General features: G+C 31.5%; 1 protein-coding gene across 1 annotated transcript in view; it reads right to left on the bottom strand.

The window, feature by feature from the left end:
- Positions 1-82: 82 nt before the first annotated feature.
- The window catches only part of LOC657148 (sodium-dependent serotonin transporter), a 31,984-nt gene continuing 10,472 nt past the window's right edge, over positions 83-21,594 (bottom strand). The window contains exons 3-9 of the mRNA XM_963624.4: positions 17,443-17,577; positions 12,783-12,996; positions 12,588-12,726; positions 8,635-9,243; positions 3,601-3,801; positions 3,373-3,540; positions 83-868 (exon numbers count right to left, since the gene is read on the bottom strand). Coding sequence (XP_968717.1) covers positions 791-868; positions 3,373-3,540; positions 3,601-3,801; positions 8,635-9,243; positions 12,588-12,726; positions 12,783-12,996; positions 17,443-17,577 — 1,544 coding nt within the window. The 3' untranslated portion in view covers positions 83-790. The remainder of the gene's footprint in view (positions 869-3,372; positions 3,541-3,600; positions 3,802-8,634; positions 9,244-12,587; positions 12,727-12,782; positions 12,997-17,442; positions 17,578-21,594) is intronic.

Below are 21,594 nucleotides of genomic sequence, written 5' to 3'. Positions count from 1 at the left end.
TAAATGCACTGACAGATTTTTGAAATGTCAAGTCGGGACTGCAAGTGTCTTGATAGAAACAAACAAAAAATAAAATTCTACAAAAAATAAATAAATTTATTAAATACACAGTAAAGGTCACTTACACTAACCCATACAATAAAAATAGTCGCCGCCATCTCATGGCTGCGAGACGTCGGCAACGATAATTTATACAAACTATCGTACAAATTTATTTCTAACAATAAACACAACGACTTGTTTGTTTTTTTAATATTCCATTGTTTAGCTTGATCGGACAATCAATTCCTAAAGTGCTACAAGTGAACCAAAAATTGGCACAAAGAAACAACTCGTTTCTGGCCGAAACTTGGCTGCTTTTCGCCCAGAAAGTGTATCACAAAAGTAGGCCCGATTTTTGTTTAGTACCACCGAACTCAAACCCGATCGTTTTATTGTCGATAAATTTAACTTTGTCAGTTTAGGATTTTGTACATTTTACGTATGATAGAGTTCACTACGTGGGGCTGCACCCCGGACATAGAAAGCGATACATTCAGCTATGTCTAGGACTATTTAACACGACATTTAGCACCGCTTTAATACTCTCTAGACTAGGAATATGCGAGAGTGTAACAATGGCTGTTGTTACACTCGCGCCACAAAACACCTAAAACAACGAAACGTTTTAAATCAACCCTTTAATCCGTGGGAGTTCGGGCAAAATATGGCTGGTATTTTACCCGAAAAATGGGAAATCAACAACTTAAACTAACCACTCGATGGTGTATGATTTGACAATGCTCGTTGGTCACACTTCGGTGCCGCCGCAGTACGTGAGGGTGCTGTTGTCGGAGGAGTGCTCCGGCTTCCAGATCATTTTCCACCTCTGGAAACATTTTTTCAACATTTGATTAAAATGGCCAGAGACTTTGAAATTAAGTTGACAACTTATTATGTTGATGAAAGTGGGCTATGAAATTAAAAATGAGTTGGCAACATTGAATTGCCAATTTCCTGTCTTTTATTTTATTCGGTGGTTTTATTTTTATTTTAGGAAAAAATAGTATATTAAAGTATAAGTGGATATTGAAGTCTTTAAAACACGTGCGATTTTTCGAGCACGACGGCGTAGTCGGAGTGCTCGAAATAGCGCAAGTGTTTTAAAAACTAGTTATCCACGAATACTTTACGTTATTTTTTTATTGATAGGTACACTTAGAAATAATAAATACTGATACTAATATTAAAAAAATTTGCAATAATGTAATGTGAGATCAGTATACCATTCGTTGCCATAGAATTGATTGTTACTATAATAAAAAATCATTAAAAAGTTACCATTTATCTTCACGTTTCTTAGGTTAATGATGTTGTCATAGGCATTTTAAAAAATGCGAGTTTTTGAAAATTGGATTTACAGGTACGCTGCTGTGTGCTTTAAATAAGCAAAATAGATTACCAATAAAAAAAAACCGTTTTTCATCCAAAGGTCTGTGAATTTAGGAATAAGTTGGCTACATTGAGCGAGAAAGAGAAAAATTTTATTTAGTTTTAAGAGTGTTGCAATTTTCCGCTTCTAAAAATATAATTAATTTAATTTTTCATTCGAGTGATAGCATACGACTTTGACAATAAGTTGCCAATATTGATGCATATGCAAAGACAAGATCAGAGATGTGTAAAATTTTATATCACCTGTCTCTATTTCATTCGTTGCTATTGTTAACAAACTATACATTTTTTTAATTCAAAGAACAAAAAAAAATCTGTTCAAAACAGCCTCTGATTTTGAGAATAAGTTGGCAACAATGATGTCATTGATCTCAACCTATGTACAGAGAAAATTGTCTCTACTTCATCTTGTATTGTCAAATCACTAATTTTACATTTCCAAGAAAAAAAAATTGATAGTGGACTGTGATTTTGAGAATAAGTTGGCAACCTTGATGTATGTAAAAAGTAAGAACTTTTATTTCATATCTTCAGAAACTATTTGATTCAGTGTTGGCAAATTAATTTTGCGTGTCAAAGAAAAAAATTTAGGTAGGTAGCTAATTCTTTAAATAAATTTTAATTAAAACGGCCTGTAACCTTGAAAATAAGTTGGCAACATGTACACAAAGAAAACATGTACGATAATCGTCGAATTTCGTACCTTCTTTCTCTATTTCACTCAGCGTTGCCATATTTTTTTGCAGCTTCAAAAAATAATTTTAGATCAAAGCGGCCTATAACCTTGAGAATAAATTGGCAATATTGATATATACAGAAAACGAAGATGAAAGATCTTCTGTCTCTAATTAAATCAGAATCGTCAAATTAATTTGCCGCTTTAAAGAAAAAAATAATGTCTTATCAAAACGGTCACGAATTTTGAGAATAAATTGGCAACAGTGAAGTAAGAAGAAAGAGAGGATTAGTGATCTTCTGTCTTCATTCCAGTCAGTACAGCCAAATTAATTTCTCACCTCGGAGAATTTTTTTTTTTATTATTTTAACTTGGATTCTGATCAAAATGGCCTGTGACTTGGATATTAAGTTGGCAATAGTAGAAAGACGATGAGAGATGTGAGAGATCTTCTGTCTCTTTAAAACAAAAATATTTTTTAAATTTTCAATAAGTTGGCAACAGTGAAGCAAAAGACAAGATTGGAGATATGCCAAATTTCATTGTTCTGTTGCTTTTTCGTTCAGTATTTAATTTCAAACTTCGGACAAAAAAATATTTTTTAAGATTAAGTTAGCACGTAACATTGATGCACGTAAAGAGAAAAGACTATAGATGTATCCAATTTTATTTTCCGAATGCATTTTTTTCTCTATTTTGTTCAAAGTTGCCAAATAATTTTCCATTTCGAAACGATTTGTGATTTTGAAAATAAGTTGGCAACATGGCAACTGTAATGCAAGTATAGAGATAGAAAGATAAGATTTGTATAGTATTTCCAGCGAAAGAATGGACGTTTTAAATAACATGGAAACTTTAAAGACATTCACAAGATGAACATTTTAGATAATTTTTACAATTTTCCTTTGGTAAATGCAGATATTTCTAGTTAATTATTAATGGTGGCTTAATCCTAAACATTGTTTTAAAAGAAAAACTAAAATTTGGTCCGGTATTGCTTTAATCGCGAAGTGTTTTTCACTTAATTATTGACTGGAAAAAATATATCAAATTTCATATACTCTGTCTCTATTGCATTCACTGCAGACAATTTAATTTTACATTTACTTCTTACAAGAGTATATTTTTAAATTTGTTCTGATCAAAATAGCCTGTGATTTTTAAAAATAAATTGGCAAATGTAAAGGCAAATACCACAACTTCAGTCTTTATTTTACTCGGTGTTGCCAACTTAATTTAAGAATTTCAACATGTAAGTATACCTGCACCAAGCTTCCTGGAGTTATTGCAAATTTGTAAACGATGTAAAGAGGGATGCACATGATGGACGAAGCTGTTAAAGCATAGCCAACTTTGAAGCTCCACTCGGGATACTCGTATTCAGTGCCCAACATTTGTTCGTGACTGAGAAGTGAAAAAATAAAAATTGACTGAAAAAAAAAACAAATTACGTTAAAATTATCAAAATATGTAAGAACATAAGAAATTACCAAGAGAAAAACGGGACTGATATATTTCCAACACATTCTCCAAAAAATTCCCGGCTTATGGCCAATCATCTTTTCGATGTCTCTTGCAAAATTATCGGTACCATACAACCAACAAACACCTGCCGCTTCAACGAAGACGACAAAAAGTATGGCCAAGCCGGGGCCGTAAACGTTCAGCATGTTCACCAAATAGACGCCCCCCTGAAAATAATGCATAAAAATAATCAAATTATTCGTTGGTGAAAAGATAAGAAACGGCGTTTGAGGAAAAGCTGAAATACTAAGAAACTAAAAAATTAAAATACTCAGCAATTTGATGTGATGGTAAAAAACTGAGAAAAAAGGAAACCACCGCATTTTAAAATTGAAAACTAAAAAAAATATAATATATTGAAAAAATGAGAAAATCAGGAACTTGGAGGAACCAAGAAACCGAAAGGCTAGAATACTAAGAAACTAAGATTGAAACTCTAATAAGAAGTTAAGTGAGTAAAAGTTTGAGAACTTTAAAATTTTGGAGCTGAGGTGTAGAAAAATGGAAAAAATCTAAGACAGTGACAAAGAATAGCTGAAACTAAAAGACCGAATCATTTTGTAATTGGAAGACTGAAAGACGGAGGAACTAGTAAGAGACTTGGAAAACTAAGAGACTGAGAAAATGAGTAACAACAATCGAAATAAAAAATCAAAAACTAAAAAAATATTAAACTGAAAAATTGATATCAAATCAAGAACTTGAAGGAACAAAGACATCGGAAAGTTAAAATATTACTATGAAATTCTAAGAAGTTAAGTGATTAAAAACTAGAACTTTGGAACTGAGATGTTGAAAAATTTATAAAACAAAAAAAACACTAAATATTACTTAAATTGTTCCATAAAAACTATTGACGGTAAGATCAAATTAAAAAATTAAGACTAATGTTGATAAGAACTCACTAAAACCAAATTATAGACCTGAAGGTGGTTTAAAAATAAAATCGAAACGTTGCCATACAATTGTATTTTTTGAGTAAAACCTAATCTAAAAACACAAAAGAACTGTTTGATTCCAAAAACAAAAAATCTATGAGAAGGAAAAAAATGAAAAAGGAAATTTTAGGAAACTAAGTAGATCAAACATTTAGGAAAAATGTGAGAATGAGAAAGAAAATAAATAACAACTACCAAACTGAAAACTCAAAAATTAACAAATTATCTAAGACACTGCTGAGAGCTGAGGAACATAGAATTTAAAAAAGCTGAATTTCGCAAATGATCAGCTGTAGAAAAATTTATAAATTAAAAAAGAATGCTAAGAAAGTGAAAGTCTGGAAACAGGGAGACTAACAAGCTGTAATATTTAAATACATACAAATAAATACAAATTTATAAATTGAAAAAAAATCTATAAGAGTGAAAGAAAAAACTTTGGAAACTGGAGAGAGATTGAAAAGCTGAGAATTTAATAACTAAATAGCTGAAATTTTGAGAAACTAAAAAATTTAAATATTCACTGAAATTGAAACTAAAATACACTATCGGACAAAAGTAAGGCAACATGTTGAAAAATATACAAATATTGGTATTTTAAATTTTAAGAGTTGGTATTTACCTTCAATTTAATTTTATAATAAATGTTTAAAGATATTCTTATTCGTGTTGAAAATGGATAGCCTATGGGTAATTATTATGACATACTACTAGCTTGAAATATAAAAAAGCCAGATATTAATGCGACAAAAGTAAGGCAACATTGTCAGAAAATATTTTCAACTCAAATTTTATTTGATTCTACATTTACATAACACTACCCAACACTAAAGTTTAAATAAATAGAACGAAAAATTCAATAATTTATGGCATAGCCGTTATTAAGTATAATTTTTTGGCACCGTCTGGGCATTGAAGAAATTAATTTTTGAATAACATTTTCATCCAGATTTGACCACACTTCCTTGATTTTATCTATCAAAGATTGCTTGTTGGGAAATTTTTGTATCCGGATTCGTCGCTCTACCTCTTCCCATAAGTTCTCAATTGGGTTGAGGTCTGGTGATTGGGCAGGCCATTGCAAAACATGAATATTATTATTTTGGAACCACTCACTGACCAATGCAGAAGTGTGTTTGGGGTCGTTATCTTGCTGAAAGATAAAACGAAGAGGCATTTCCCATTCTGCATACGGCAGCATTACATCTTGGAGTATGTCCTTATAGATGAACCGATCCATATTACCCTCAATAAAGCTCAACGGACCCACACTATTCCACGAAAAACACCCCCACAGAAAAACGCTACCATGACCATTGATTGGCCGTCTTACACGTTTCATTCCATCCGAATTAAATAATTTGTATCGAGTTTCGTCACTAAACAGAACTTTCCTCCAATCTTGCATTGTCCAATTCAAATGTTCTCTTGCAAATTGAAGTCTGGCGCGTCTATTTCTTTCGGAAATCAAAGGTTTTTTAGCAGGACGTCTACTAAAAAGCTTTGCTGCAACTAGTCTTCTTTGAATTGTTCGTGTACTAACTCCTACTTCCGGTATTTCCGCTATAATTTTAGATGCAAATTTCCATGGATCGTTTTCCGAAATTCTTTTAATGCGTCTGTCCATGTTTATAGTGGTTTTTCATGGTCTTCCCGATTTTGGATTATTGTTTAAATGTCCTCTTTCGTTGTAGCGAATAATTATTTTAGACACGCTGTATCTAGGCAGTTGAAATCTTCTTGCAATATCCGCTTGTTTTTCATTGTTTAAGAAAGCATCTATCACTCTTTCTTTCAACTCTTTACCAATTGGTGTACCCGTTGGCATGGCTCTTGTTGCACAAGACGAACTGTTAATATTGGCCTAACAAATTTTTCATTATAACAACATTTTTTGAAAAAAATCTAAATGTTGCCTTACTTTTGTCGTCTTAAAATAATCCTTTTTTACACCACAAGTCAACAAAGCGGTTTTTTTCAACCTTAATAAATAATTATTTGACATTAATGACAGTAGTTTCCTTTGATTCTTTTAATAATACCATAGTTTGCCCGATCATAATTTATTTACATTAGATAGACATTAATTTCTATATTTTTCAAAATGTTGCCTTACTTTTGTCCGATAGTGTAAGTAGAATAATAAAATAACTTTACTATCGAAGTAAAAAATCTAAAACTTAAAAAATGTCAAAGACGTTGAGAAACTAAAAAGCTGTGAAACATCGAAACAGAAATTTTGAAATTCTGAGACATTAAAACAATGAGAAACTAGAAATCTACAAAGCAAGACTGGAAGCACTGTAAAACTAAAACTAAGAATATGTCAACCTGAAAAAAAAGGAACTTGGAGCAACTAAAAAACCGAAAAGCTAAAATAATACACTAAAAAACTAGGAGACTGAAACTTTAAAAACTGAGAACTTGGGAAATTGAGAGATTTTATGCAGAAAAATTTAAGAAAAGAATTGCTCAAATACTGGAAAACAAAGAAACTGTAACATTCAGTAATTAAAAGGAATAAAAAAATACTAAACAAAAACATATCTGAGACACGAAGGATCTGTTTACAAAACATTTAATTCGCAACAACTTGACAATACTGGATTCAATTTTAATAATGCTTCTACAGGTGTCTCAAAATTGGCGAATTACGAGTTCAAAGCCTTGTAGAGAATCACTTCAGAACTGCAAAATAGAAAAAAAAAAGAATCGGAGCTTCTCCACCAAGATACACTGGTTTGAAGATCACACTTTGAACTGCGATTTCTTTCTTTAAATGCAGGTAAAAGGTTCAGTGTTCATTGTGATTCATGGTGTTGATGATCGTAGACAGTAATAATGTACAGTGAGGTGATTTGAAAATGTCATGCCAATAAACCCTGGTTTGGGATCGGTAGGTACTCGGACCGCAAACATCTGTGGCAATAAACTAAACTTGGGTACATGAAATAATTTTACTTTTTAATTTGAATCCAACTGCTTAAAATTAGATTTAGTTTTATAATGTTCTTAGTAATTTTAAAAATCACTATGCTAATAAACCAGTTAATCCAATAATTCTATTCCCTTTCCCGATTCTGAAGGTGTCGTTTAATTCTCAATACGAAATAAAATTGATTTCGAAATAAAAAAAATTAATTAATTAATTAAAAAAAAAATTGATTGCCTCTAAAGGCCTCTGTGAATTATGCGTTTTAATGATTTTACTTATTTTGATACTTGTTCAATGATTATTACTATTTCTTTAACAAGAAATAGAATATATTAAAAGAAAAGATGGCTCCAGTTAAAAACAAAACTATGTTTTTTTATTTGCGAATTTTTATCAGAAATTTGTTTACAGTTTGTCACTTTGGTAATCGTGTTTGGATTTTTGTTACAAAAAGGGATGCAATTAGTTTTCGCTGAATATCATAGGGAAAACAAATTTATTTAGCAACGCGAATTAAACAACATCTTTATTGAAATTGGTTTCATCGGCCAAAGGTTTCGACGATTAAATTTATATTAGAAACATCAGATCTTTTAAGGCAATTGTATTCGAGTCAACTGTTGGAATCAACAAATAATAAAATTTCCATTTTTGATTAATTTTATTCTCAATACGAATTAAATGGCAATTGTAATTGGAATCAGCTTTATTGTTAGTTGCATTGATTACGAATTTCGTCAACATAATGACTTTGAAAATTACTAAAAACATCAAATGAAATGTTATTTGTAATTAAGTAATTGTATTCAAGTTGAAAACTAAAATTATTTCGTGTCCTCAAGTTTACGACTAAATATAGTTTATTTATTGCGGTTAGAGTACCTACCGATCCCAAGTGCTGGGTTTTATTGGCATGACATTTTCAAATCACCCGGCTGTACATACAATTTCTCAAAAAACTATCTTTATTTTGGAGTAAAAAAATCTAAAATTTTTGTAATTGTCCGTTTAATTTTAAATAAAAAACTCGGAATTCGCCAAATTTGAGACACCTTGTAGAAACCAACGCTTGATTGTTGCATTTTTTCTAAAAGAAAACTTCGTTTTGTTTTTTTTTTTCAACTTACATAAGTAGTCGTCGGCAAGGCACAAATGTAGATCCCGAACAAGAGCGCCGCCACAAAAATCTCCCGATGCCGTCCCAACGCCTTGGGGTACTCATCACACAACGCCGTGATCATCGCCTCCAACCCCCCGAACGTGCTATCCAACCCCAACGTAATCAACATAAGAAAAAAAATAATGGACCAGAAAACCGACCCAGTCATCGTCGCAATGGCCTCCGGATACACAATAAACACCAGCCCGGGCCCCTCCAGCCCCACCATCTCTATGCTTTTATGCTGCACGTGTGCCATGTACCCCAGCACCGAAAAAATCACAAACCCCGCCAGAAAACTGGTCAGACAATTGATACTACTGGTCAAAAGCGCGTCTCTGTAGCAGTTATTATTGAACTTGTTGTAGCTGGAGAGGGCCAAGAGCGTGCCAAAGCCGGGGCCTAGAGAGAAAAAAATTTGCGAGGCGGCGTCAATCCACACGCGGGAGTTGTTGAGTTTGTGCCATTCGGGGGTGAGGTAGTAGCGGATGCCCTCGGCAGCCCCCGGGAGGGTCACCCCGCGACAGAGCAGGATTATGAGGACGACGTAGGGGGCTAAGGCTGTTATCCACACCGCCTGCAACGATAAGAAACAATTTGAGCGGGATTGCGGACGACGAGGAAAAATTAGAATTTGATGAAAGGATGTGTGCGATATTTGAATCGCGTCACACACCTCAGATATTTCCCAAAGCTGGTTTTAATAGGGGCTAAAGCGAATTTCAGGGAAAGTGATGGCGTGTTTGCACAGGTGGCGCTAAATCAGTGCCAGGCAAGACGGAAAGAAATGTAACTTAGAGTATTTAATTTAAGTTTTTGTTTGGCTCAGTTTCTTTTCTGTGGAAAAATTTTTGTATGAAGTTAACTGATTTTTCGTTGAAACATTATGCAGTAAGGGGTACAATTATGGAATAAATAACAATTAAAACTAAAAAAAATGTTCTGGTAAAAATGCGTAAAAACAGGTCATTTTTTTAAGCACCAATCCTAATTAAATTTGAAATTTTTCACCTAATGATTTTTGAGTAATGATGTCCGCATATTAGTTAGATCTCCTAATTATCGAAGTGGCAATACTAAAATATGTATTTTAATGTTACATAACAATATTTGCGAAAAAAAATCTTTAAAAAGTGAAAAACGTAAAATTTCTTGTAAAGGCCAAAGTCCAGAAATTACGTTCGTAATGTACAATTTTTAAATTTGATTGACTATTTAAGAGTATTTAAGAGAAAAACGAAAAGACTGTTTTTTCTTTTAAACCAATATCCATTTGTTCTGCCATTAAAATACTTTTAGCATAAAAAATTAGTAAGATTTTGTTTCTTTCTTTCATGATCTTTTAGCAAAATAATAAAATTGTATGATTTTTTTTTGTACATATTAAAAATTAAACTGTTAGGTTACATGTAATATTTTAGTATTGTTATTTCGACAATTAATACCAAGAGAATTATAAAGTCTTAATGACCGTGGGCAATGGGTTTACGGGCCCGAGGGCTCAGAAAGTTGCCCAAGGTTATTAAGACTCAATAATTCCCATGATTGATAAATAATTTTATTTCTTACCAAAATAAATTTTTAAAAATATTTTTTTTGACAATTTTTAGCATTTTTGACAGTATTGACAATTTTTTATAAAAATTTGGCGCTTTATAAAACTTAAAAGTGAGTTAAAAATGTAAAATCGGACAAATTGCAAAAGAAACGAAGAAAACACAATTAAATAACATAATAAAATGACCAAAAAAATAGAGATTTATATTTAAAAAAAATACGATGACGTCATTACTCAAAAACCAAAACGTAAAAAATTTTAAATTTTGTTGAGAATGTTGTACCTAGTTTTTAGAAAAAAAATTACTATTTGAGCAATTTTACCAAAACAAAACATTGACAAGTCTCTATATTGCGGATGCTTATTATGTTTTTAAATTGTTAATAACTTCAATTTTTTGTTATTCCAAATACTAATTAATGCGATTTTCTAGAAAAATTTTAACTTAAAACTTTCGACAATATTAACAAAATTTTAAAAATCAATTCGCTAAAAAAGCCTGATTGAACGAAACCCATTATTTTAAAGCTTATTTTTGCACAAGTTGAGCAAGAAAATGTCTTAAAAACATGTTTTTATTTAACAAATAGGCTGATATGTGGCACTAATTCAACAAAAAAGATCAATTATTAATTAAACCATATTGCTGTGTAAAAACTAAGTTAAATCCAACAAAATAAACTGACGAAAAATTACATTTTGACAATGTTTTTGCAACTTTCTGGTGTGAAGTTAAACATGCGATTTTTGACATGCATGCACCTCAATTTAAATAAAGCTAGTTTCACCGAAACTAGGCAAAATAACTCATTTTCAAAGCATAGTTTTGGACAAATTGAACTTTTTTCTACATAACATAGTTTACTTTCGTCAAATATATCGAAAAAAAAAGTTGAAAAACTTACAAACTCGTGTTTTGTAATTCTTTGTAGCGGTAAATAAATCTTTAAAAATGCAAATTTATTTTTTAAATAAGAGCGATTCTGTAGTTAAATCACTCAAAAAATAAGCGAAAAATTAAATTTAAAACATTATTTTAGCAACTTTCTATTCGTTTATTTTATTAGAATGAATCTTAATTTTAAGAGAATCTTTTTTGAAACAATCCTGAGATTTTAGATGTCTATTCAACAAAATTTAAACAATTCTTTAAATTTAGTTTTAAAATTATCGTTAGTTGTACTGAAACTAGCCAAAATAATTCATCATTTCAAATATATTTTTCAAACTATGCTCTTAATTAGGGGTAATTTTCGTTTCAAATAAGTTTAGTCGAATAAAATATGCCAAAAACTACAAACTTGGTTAGAAGTTGTTTTGTGATTTTCAAAAATCAGAAAAACAGATTTGTAAAAATTCTGAAACTAAATAAGTTTTATCAAACAGATGAGCACAATATCAAATAAAAGAAAAAATGATGAATAAGCCAGATCGTTATGCAGAAACTAAATGCTTTTTGTTAAATCATATTATTTTTTAATTGGAGAACAAGTTAATAATATCGGCAAAAATAAGTTCATTAATAAAGTTTAAAATATCTTGCAACTTTTCACATCGCTTAAATTAAATAAGTAATTTTTACTAAACCAACCTGCGATTTTTGGTATGTATTGAACAGAATATAAATAATTCTTAAAAAACTATGGTTACAATTGTTACAACAATGTATTTTTCATTATTTATCCTCATCCGACGATTGTAAAATCCACCCTAAACCAAACAAAAAATATTTTTACGCACGTTTTTTGTACAAATTGATTTTTTTCCAGTTAAGGACAATTTTCGTTACAAAATAAGTTTTTGTTAAACGAAATGTGTCGAAAAATACAAATCTCTTAAAACTGATACGTTTTTTATTTAATAAATCGGCCGACAATAAGGCACTAGTTCAACAGATAAAGGCCACAAATTTACATTGTCTTAAATAAAAATAAAGCACGTTTTTATTTAACCAATTCAAAAGAGAAAAGCCAATCATTAAAAAAAATCTTAATTGAACTTAAAAAATCTGCAATTTTTTTCATAAAATAACATTTTTTAAAATAAAACATCGATTCTTGTTGGAATGTAAGGTGAATCAAACTACATCATAGTAAAAAATGAAGATTTAAAAACGTTCACTGGTAATGTTTTTCAAGATTTATTAGAATTTTCTTACAATATTTTTTATTTATTTTAATAATATTTATAACACGTAAGTACGCCACAGATAAAATTTCTCAAACAATTAAAATTTGTAAGAATAAATATAAGAAATCGTTTTTTGGCGTTATTTATTGATTTAAACACCAAACTGATAGATATCCGAAAAAAGTTAATTCGGTTTTCATGAAATTGTAATTGAATTACTTAGTTAGTGTTACCTTTCCGGTGCTGCGGACGCCCTTCCACAGGGAGAAATAAACAAGAACGAAGACCGCAAAGACACACAGCGCCAAAGCCGGCTTAATAGGCCCCATTCTGTTGAGGCCATCCGATTTGTATTGTTCTAGCACCTCGCGTCTGCAATTAAATCAAGCCCAAATTAGATGAAATCACCCAACTCGGCTCAAAATTACTCGAAAAATTCTTTGGCAGGACTTGAGGCATTACTGTTGACGCCGACAAGGGCGGTAACAGGCCGACAGTCTTTGGTGTTCCAATAGTTGTGACAACTCGTCCACGGCAGTTCCGCTTGAAACGACGCAATTAAATAATACACAGCCCAGCCAATGATGGTGTTGTAGTACATCCCCATGTAAATGTCGATCAAACAAATCGCGTATCCGATTCCTGGAAAAGAAGCAGTGAGTAAGCTTTTCAGGGCCGGACTGGCGTATTGATGCAGAATCACCCTGACCTTTAAATTTCAGGAACCGCCGATCAATCTCATGCCAAACTTTCGGATAATTAATACAGCGCGATTGTTTCTCGGAGAGGTTGAAAGTTAAAATTGCGCGATAAAATGTGTTAAGTTGAAGATGCGGCCAACAACAGAAACCTTTTAGCTTCGAGTGGAATCGTAATTTTGCTCATGTTCATTTCATTAGCGCGTTTATCTTTGACACTCCCTTTATATAAATGAACGTGGCCGGCGAAATGCGTTCGGGTGCTCTGTTTATATGGAAGAGCGATTTCAATTTCAAATCGGCACAAGGGATTCATCCACTCTATTGTTTGATAAGCCGACCGATGGAGGCCAAGTGCGGACAGACAGTTTTTATGCAGCGGTGCTTATATCAACGATAAGCAAAGTGGAATTGGGAGAAAAGTGCGCGCTAGCTTTGGGCAAGTGGCGAAATTTGGTGGATGCGCCGGGCGACAAACACTGAAAAACTCTTTTTTTCGTTTTGTTACATTGAAATGATTTCAAATAAAATATTGGATTGGATTGGAAGCGAAAAAACCCCACAAGTTTCGAAACAATCAGGTTTAATAATAATTTTTGGAAATGTTCGCAATTTTTTCGATAACTATTGGTCGCAGGGCAATGATCCCTATCTAAAAAAATAGATAATTGAATGAACTTTCCAACAATAGCAAACTTAATAGGGGTACGACTATTACTTCCGGAGTTATTGTCCGATAAACGCTCTAGGTACCGAAAATCGACCAAAATCTCGACAAAAATTGGAAAAATCAAACCTCTCCAAATCGAAGCAATTGACGTTATAAGGTCTTTGCAGGGTTCTACAAGCATAGAAAAGGCCATAAGTAAAAGTGCATTTGTTGAATGCAAATTTAAGAAGTTGTCTTAGTAGGCATATTTTTTCTAATATTAATAATATTAATTTGATTTTCCCAAGTAACTTTGTTATCAAGATAAAAACCTAATCAATTAATAGCTTCTGAGGTGTCATAGGGTTCCAAAAATGTAATCAATTATGTTCTGTGTTCATTAAGAAATAGTCTACTATTAGTTTCAAACAATATTTTTATTTCTTTGCCTAAAGATAAGGCAATATTATGAAATGATTTATCATCACCGTTTAAAATTGTGGTTTCATCTGCGAATAATACTATATTAAAACGAGTCACCTTGGAAAGAGCACTTATATTATTTAAAAACAATAAAGGTCCTAATGCGGATCCTTGAGGAACACCAAGTTTATTAAGCAAGGTGATTCTTGAATAGACCGACAACTTCTCCAGGATAAGTAGAGATGATCTGTAGCATATTTACATTTTTATTTCGTAGGGTTTGAAATCCCTTAAGCCGTGCCACTTACGGCGCTCATGAGCTTAAATTAGTTGTTTTGGAAAAAAATGTGCTCATTTTCATCATGAATATCGATAATACACAGTGATCATTGCCATCAAATGATTATCTTGCTAATTATACTTATGGATACATCAATGGCGTAACCTTTATCAACAAAAAAACAAGGTATTTCAATTTATCAAAGAAAATGTTGTCTGTAATGCAACCAAAGGCCGTTGTTAATCATAGCTAGCAGCAAAATCGTGAATTTTATTTTTAAATGCATCAATGACAGGAGTTGTACAGCAGAAGTATCTGTTACATCTAAAGCCAAATTGACTTTTAGAGAAAGTAAAAATTAAATTGATTTTTAGTAGTATTTCGAAAATTTTTAAGAGTATAGATGATAAAGAAATTGTCGATATTCTTTACATTTCTTTCTTTGAAAATGGGTATTATTTTTTATAGTTTCAAACAAAAGTTTAGTTAGGAGAGAGGTTAGGATTTTGATAAATGCCTCTACTGTAACCAAAACCGTTGGCCTTAACGGCTGTGGGTTCTCATTAGGATATAGGCATTCTAATGTTTTTTTTTGGTTTTTACTCAGTCTTACAATTTCCGAGAAAAATGCAAATAATATCTTAAAATTTTATTTTTTTTTTCATTTTTCAATGGCCGATTTCAGTGAAACTAAGAGAGCTAAGAGAAAAGGTCTTCGAAGGACATATCGAAATCAATTAGATAGGAGAGGTTTCAATCAATTGAGACACTTTCAAAATTGGCCAATTTGTAGGGGGCATGTTTAGAAAATTTTCGAGTTTTTACTTTATTTTTTGAATTAGGTACACCAAAACTATTCTAAGAACTGGAACTATCTGTATTTTGATGCAAACGTTGGGGATTAATTTTTTGTAGACTGATAATTTAAAGTAACTGATGTAAAACCGAACAAGAACTAGAACTCGGAGCCAGAGCCACAATTTGTTTGGTATTTGATACATATAAGTTTCAATAATATAAGTTCTCAGAGTATTTCCTCGGAGAAAATAGAACGCTATCTGTGAGAATTCAATCTTTAATATCGGATGCCAATGAGTAAATTAAGAAAGGTCCGAACAAAAAGAGTTTCATACCGAATGTAACCATATGTTCCTGTGTAAAATGATCAAAGGAACCGATTAGCACGAAATAACTGTCAAATTCTTGATAGTTTTCAGTAACTTAACAACACATAAATTTTACCTATTTTTGCATATATTAGCAATTTTCTCGAAATCTAATGAGCGCAGAACAGTGACCCAGTCTTTAAATAAGAAATAAACTTAAGTTACGTATAATAGTTCCGGAATTAATGCCCGATAAAATCTCTCGGAACCGGAAATCGTCCAAAATCTCTACAAAAATTAGAAAAATCAAGCTTCTTTAAATCGAACCAATTGGCTTTTTTGTACTTTTCAGGGTTCTAAAGACTTAAAAAAGCGCTTAAAACTTTGCTAATGTAAGTTTAAATAAAATCTATTTTTTTTACTTATTGAAGGTATTCCTATTAGCTGTTTCAAAACTATAAAAACGCCAACGTCGCATTTTTAAATAAAGTTGATAAAATTGTTTAATATTTATTAATTACTTTTATTGGACCTCTGATTGAAACGATAAATTACTTCAGTTATTAATTTTTTAAAGTGCTTGAATAATTTTTATAACAACTAATTTTGAGAGAAAATATGACGTTGGCATTTTTAGTCTTGAAATAGTTATTTATATATGTATAATTTTAAAAAATTCAAATGTTGATTACGCTGGAACTTTTAGTTTTCAAGTTATGATTTTTTATTGCTTTTTTGGTTTTAGCTTCCAAAAAAAACGTAAAAAACTATATAAAATAAACGTCGATTACGGCGAAACTAAAATAAACACAAATTCGTTTATTCTACCGTAGAACACATCAGGATCTATCAAATAGAATTAATTTCAATTGATTTTAAGATACTTTCAAAATTGATACCATTAGGTATTGTACTCGTATGTATCTAAAAAAAATCCAGATTTTTTTAGTTTTTTAATTACGACAAAACTATTGGAAAAAATGAAACTAGTATCATGATGTAAACCTATGGAAAATGATCCGACTGGCGTACCCGAAAATTGATTCAAATCTCGACAAAAATTGGAAAAATCAAGCATTTTAAAATCGAACCAATTGACGTTTTTCCATTTTTCAGGGCTGTAGAAGGATCTAAAAACTGAAACGTGAAGAAACTTTTCGAAAGTGAATTAAAAAAAAACAAAGGAACAAAGTGAAATAATCGTAGAATACGCTGGAACAAGCGTTTTGCTCTATGCAGAACTTTTAATGAAAAACTAAAAATGCCTCTGTAACCGGAACCGTTGCCCGGAGCGGCACGGTTTTCTACCGGGAAAAAGATAAATTAAAGCGCACTTTGATGATTTATTTTACTTCAAATCTTATAGTTTCCAGAAACAATAAAAAACATCGAAATCTTCACTTTACAAACGCCGATTAGGAAGAAACTATGGATCTAGAGAAAAAATCGGGTATTCATCGTAAAAGTTCTCGATCAACTAGATCGCGAAAACTATTTAATTTGAGATTACAAAGATTGTGATTTGATCATTTGTATTTAGTTGCAGTCGTCTCTTGTTGATTCCCCCGAGACAACATTTTTCCTAGCTTTGTTTCCCGTCCTCATTGTAAGCGAAAGCTCACGCCGAACGCATCTTTGGTTGCCTAACGACTGTTACAAATCGCCCATAAATCAAAACCTACCCATTACCTCCGCCCATACAAGCCCTAATTGCCGTCACGTCGCTTATCTCAGGTAATTACGATGGTCCTGTGGCTTAACTGTTTGCATCCATCGACCCAAGCACCAATCATAAAAAGTGTATGCAAACAATAGACTCGCCGTTGGGAATGGTGTATTGTGCAAAGCTGTCCAATCACCTCGACAATTGTTTGTTCGAATCGAGTTCTTCAACTCGAAGAAATTGACGGTTTTATCGTCCATCGGACTTACCTTTTAATGCCGGACAAATCCGCTTCCAAATCGTGAGACATCCGCTTCGGTGGAACTGCCCCAGAGCGAGCTCCATGTAGAAGAGCGGCAGACCGCCGAACACCAGCATTATGGTGTAGGGAATCAAAAACGCACCTGAAATTTAACCGAAATGTATTTCTTTTAAGTTTTGCGGCCTTTGGAATGTTGTAGCGAAATGGAATTTTTCGCAAACGACCGATCCCTCGCACCCGTTATGACCTATCACACCTTGCCCATTGTGTGACGCACATTCTGGTCGTTGACGTCAAGTAAAGGGCCATTTATTCGATTATCCCATCAAAGAGAAAATTTGGCAAGCAAACCTCGTTCTTTCTATTTGCATCGCATGTCGCACCGGTTCATATTTCTCCGAGAAAATCAAGTCTAAAAATACCTACTTCGAGGAATTACAAATGTTGCCGGGTCGTGTTTGTCATCGAATTCAATTGCTCGAAGGATTTAAAGACTTGACCGCAATGGACATCGACTAGATACTGGGTTGAGTCCATTTTCTCAAGTGCTAATTTGGTTAAACAATAATTGTTTATATACTGTTTAACACTGGATGGAAATTTCATTCGGTAATGATGAGTAAATAGGAATGACACTGATAACAACATCAAAGAATTTAAAAATACATTCATACTAGTATCGATTGATATATTGTGTTTGACTGGGTCAGGATATCAGCAAAAAGTAATGGGTTATTAAGGTAGGTTGTAGCAGTTTTACCAAGCGAACATAAACCACAGTGCATCAATTTTATTCCCATATAAAAACCAACAGCAAGTTGGAGGAAAAATGATTTCGACGTGCTATAATTAAGTCACTTTTTCTAACAAACTAATCTCTGGCCAATTTTAAATACATTAGAGGTATTCGTGCGTGTCTGCATTTACAACCCAGTTTTTAGAACACAGACTGAATTAACTATACTACAGCCTGTACCACCTAAACCACACATTAATAAAGATATTATTTGAAAGTTGGTACTCAGCCATAATTCGCTGAGTTCTGCTCAATGAAATTTTTTTCTAGATGGCGGCTCTTCCGGTTATCCCGGAAGTCGCAAGTCGCAATCAACTTTCTTTTTTTAAATGGAAAGCTATGTTTCTCACTGCTTTTTGGGATTAGTTGGGTTATTTTAAAGGAGTTCTTATCTATACCTAAGTTTAACAGTTTTCGAGATATTTTTTTTTTTGAAAATATTTGAGTTAGCACCTGCCACTTAAAAAATCGGCAACTCTTAGTTTTTACTAAATGTAAGACATTTTTCTTCGGCATCGATCTGTATTAGTATTCCCTATACCTATCTGTGATAATTTTCAAGTTATGTTGGTTTTTTGATATGGTAGAAAATTTCTTTATAACCACAGCTATTTTTGCATAGTCTGCCATAAAAAAACTCGTCTAATTAAACAAACGACAAATTGTGTTCAAAACTGTGTTGCCCGTCCTAAGAAAACAAAATATTCATTGAATGCTGGTTTAAAAAACTTTAGTTTTTCATATTTTTCCTCTCGTTCCAGGATAAAAGGCCTATGACCAATACATAGATCACAACAAAAAGTTATTGTAACTTGAAAACTATTAAACATAAATATAGGGAGTACTAATAGAGATCAATGTAGAATTAAATTCTCTACGATTTAATGAAATAAAACTTTTGGCATTTCATTACAAAAAATGAGTTATGGGTATTTAAAGTTCTGTAAACTTAACTTTAAACATTGGGGTATGTTATTCTTTTTTGAAAATTTTGAAAATGACCTGAAAAATATTTTCAAATTTTTAAAAATGGCAGAGTTATCAGTTTTTGAACTGGAAGGTGCAAATCCAAAAAAAAATTAAAAACCCAAAATATTTCGTAAACGTCTAAATTTAGGTATAGAGAGAGCTTATGAAAACTATCTTAAAATAACTCCAATAATACAAAAACGCAATAAAAATATAGCTTTACATTTAAAATAAGATAGTTGATAGCGACTTCCGGTATAACCAAAAGTGTTACCATCTTGAATATATTTTCATTGAGTAATACCTAAGAGATTATGGTTGTACACAAATTTTTAAATAACTATCATTACTAGAACTCCCAATACTTCTAATGTGGGGTTTAGACGGAACATATGGTACACCTAGATTTACAAAATTCAAAATCTTTTTTATTACTAAAAATAATTTCAGACAAAGCATGTTTGTCCTTAAAGCATTAATATGTTTTATCTGTTTCAAAACTTTGAGAATAGGAATTCCACTAAGGTATGATTATCAGAATGTTTAGAATACACTTCTACGTAAAAAAATGCGTTGGTTAAAAATTTCTTTTTGTACGAGAGATTTTTAAAAACATTGAATAAAAGTTTAAGCCAAAGCCAAAGCAACATATTTTAATTACTTGTTGAGCATTCATTTCTGAAAATGCCTTAATTAAAAAGAGATTTCGTTATATTAAATTCGAAATTTTAACAATTTAATTTAAAAACAGCACGTTTTTTCAGATTATTTGTTAAAAATTAATTACTGTGTGTAAATAAAAATTGACATTTCTTCTGATAAAGATTGAAATGTCCTAATTTTTAAAAATTTGAGAAGAGAAATTTCAGTCAAGGCGTGATTTTCACAAATTTTCATCGAAAATTCATTCCTACATAAAAAATCTCTTGATTAAATTCAGGTTTCTTCTCCTTAAGCTTACATGCCTTATCTATTTCAAAAGTTTTCAAAGAGGCGATTTTCAGTCAAAGAATTAAATTAAGTTCATAGTAAAAAATTAAATTAATTAAAATGAAGCTTATTTTCACAGAAATTGAAATGCATTAACTCATCATCTTTCAAAAGTTAGGAAAAAAGAAGAATTTCAGCCAAAGCATATTCTATATTATTCTAGTTACTTGTTGGGCATTCATTTCTGAAAATGCGTTAGTTAAAGAGATGTTTCCTGTTATAAAAAATTGATATTTAAACAATTAAATTTAAATTAAATTGAAATGTCCTAACAGTTTTAAAAATTTGAGAAAAGAATTAAATTTTGGTCAAGGTATGGTTCTCCGAAATTTTTGTCCAAAACTCATTTCTACGTAAAAAAATCCATTGATTAAATTGAGGTTCCATTTCTTTGAATTTCATTCAAAGCATGTTTTTTCAAAATGTTTGTTCGAAGTAAATTTCTCTGTACAAAATTTTGTTTTACCTAATTAAGAACTTATTCGTTTTTGTATAAAAGAAAATCCATTGATTACTTAAACTGAGGTTTCAGTTCGCAAAAATTATCACTTTCGAAATTATTTTAAAAAGAGAAATTTCAGATAATACATGATTTTTCAAAATGCAATTTCAGAGATTTTTGTCTGTGTAAAAATGGGAGAAATTTTTTTTCTAAAAAATGCGTTTGAGAATAAAAATTTCAATCAAAGCATAAAATACCGAATATTTGTTGAGAATAAAGTTCTACGTAAAAAATGCATTTGCTCAAAGTAATGTCAGTGTTCGTTAAAATTTAAAATGCTTCAACTTCAGAATTCACTTCTGCGTAAAAAGTCTACTGATTAATTTGAGATTTCTGTTTATAAAAATTGAAACGGCTTTTATTCAAAGTTTGGGAAGAGGAATTTCAGTCAATAAATCATAATTTTTCAATATTTGATTAAAATGAGATTTCCTTTCGTAAAGCCTAGCCTTTTCAAAAGTTTATGAAAAGGAATTTCAGCCAATAAGGCATGAGTTTTCAAAATTTTTCGGTTCAGAGATCATTCCTGTGTAACAAGAAACATTACGTTGATTAAATCGCCATTTTTTTGTTGTATAAATCAAAATACGTTTTTATACGAGTAGCTTCAAAATTCTGATGAGAGGAGCTTGATTTTCAGAATGTTTGTTCCAAATTGTTGGTGCACTTTAGAGAAAAGTATTAGTCAAAGCATGTTTTTTCAAGACGTTTGTTCAAAACTAACTTCTGTCTGTGTAAAAAATTAGGCTGATTGAATTTCATTTTATAAAAAATGAAATGCCTTCATCTATTCCAAAATTTCAAGAAGTGGAATTTCAGCCAAAGCACGATTTCTCAAAATATTTGTTCAGAGTTCATTTTTACGTAAATATATACACATCGTTTTGATCAAATTTGAGGCA

This window comes from Tribolium castaneum, chromosome 1, assembly GCF_031307605.1.
Source record: "Tribolium castaneum strain GA2 chromosome 1, icTriCast1.1, whole genome shotgun sequence".
Lineage (NCBI taxonomy): Eukaryota > Metazoa > Arthropoda > Insecta > Coleoptera > Tenebrionidae > Tribolium > Tribolium castaneum.
This window is presented reverse-complemented; position numbering and strand designations above follow the sequence as displayed.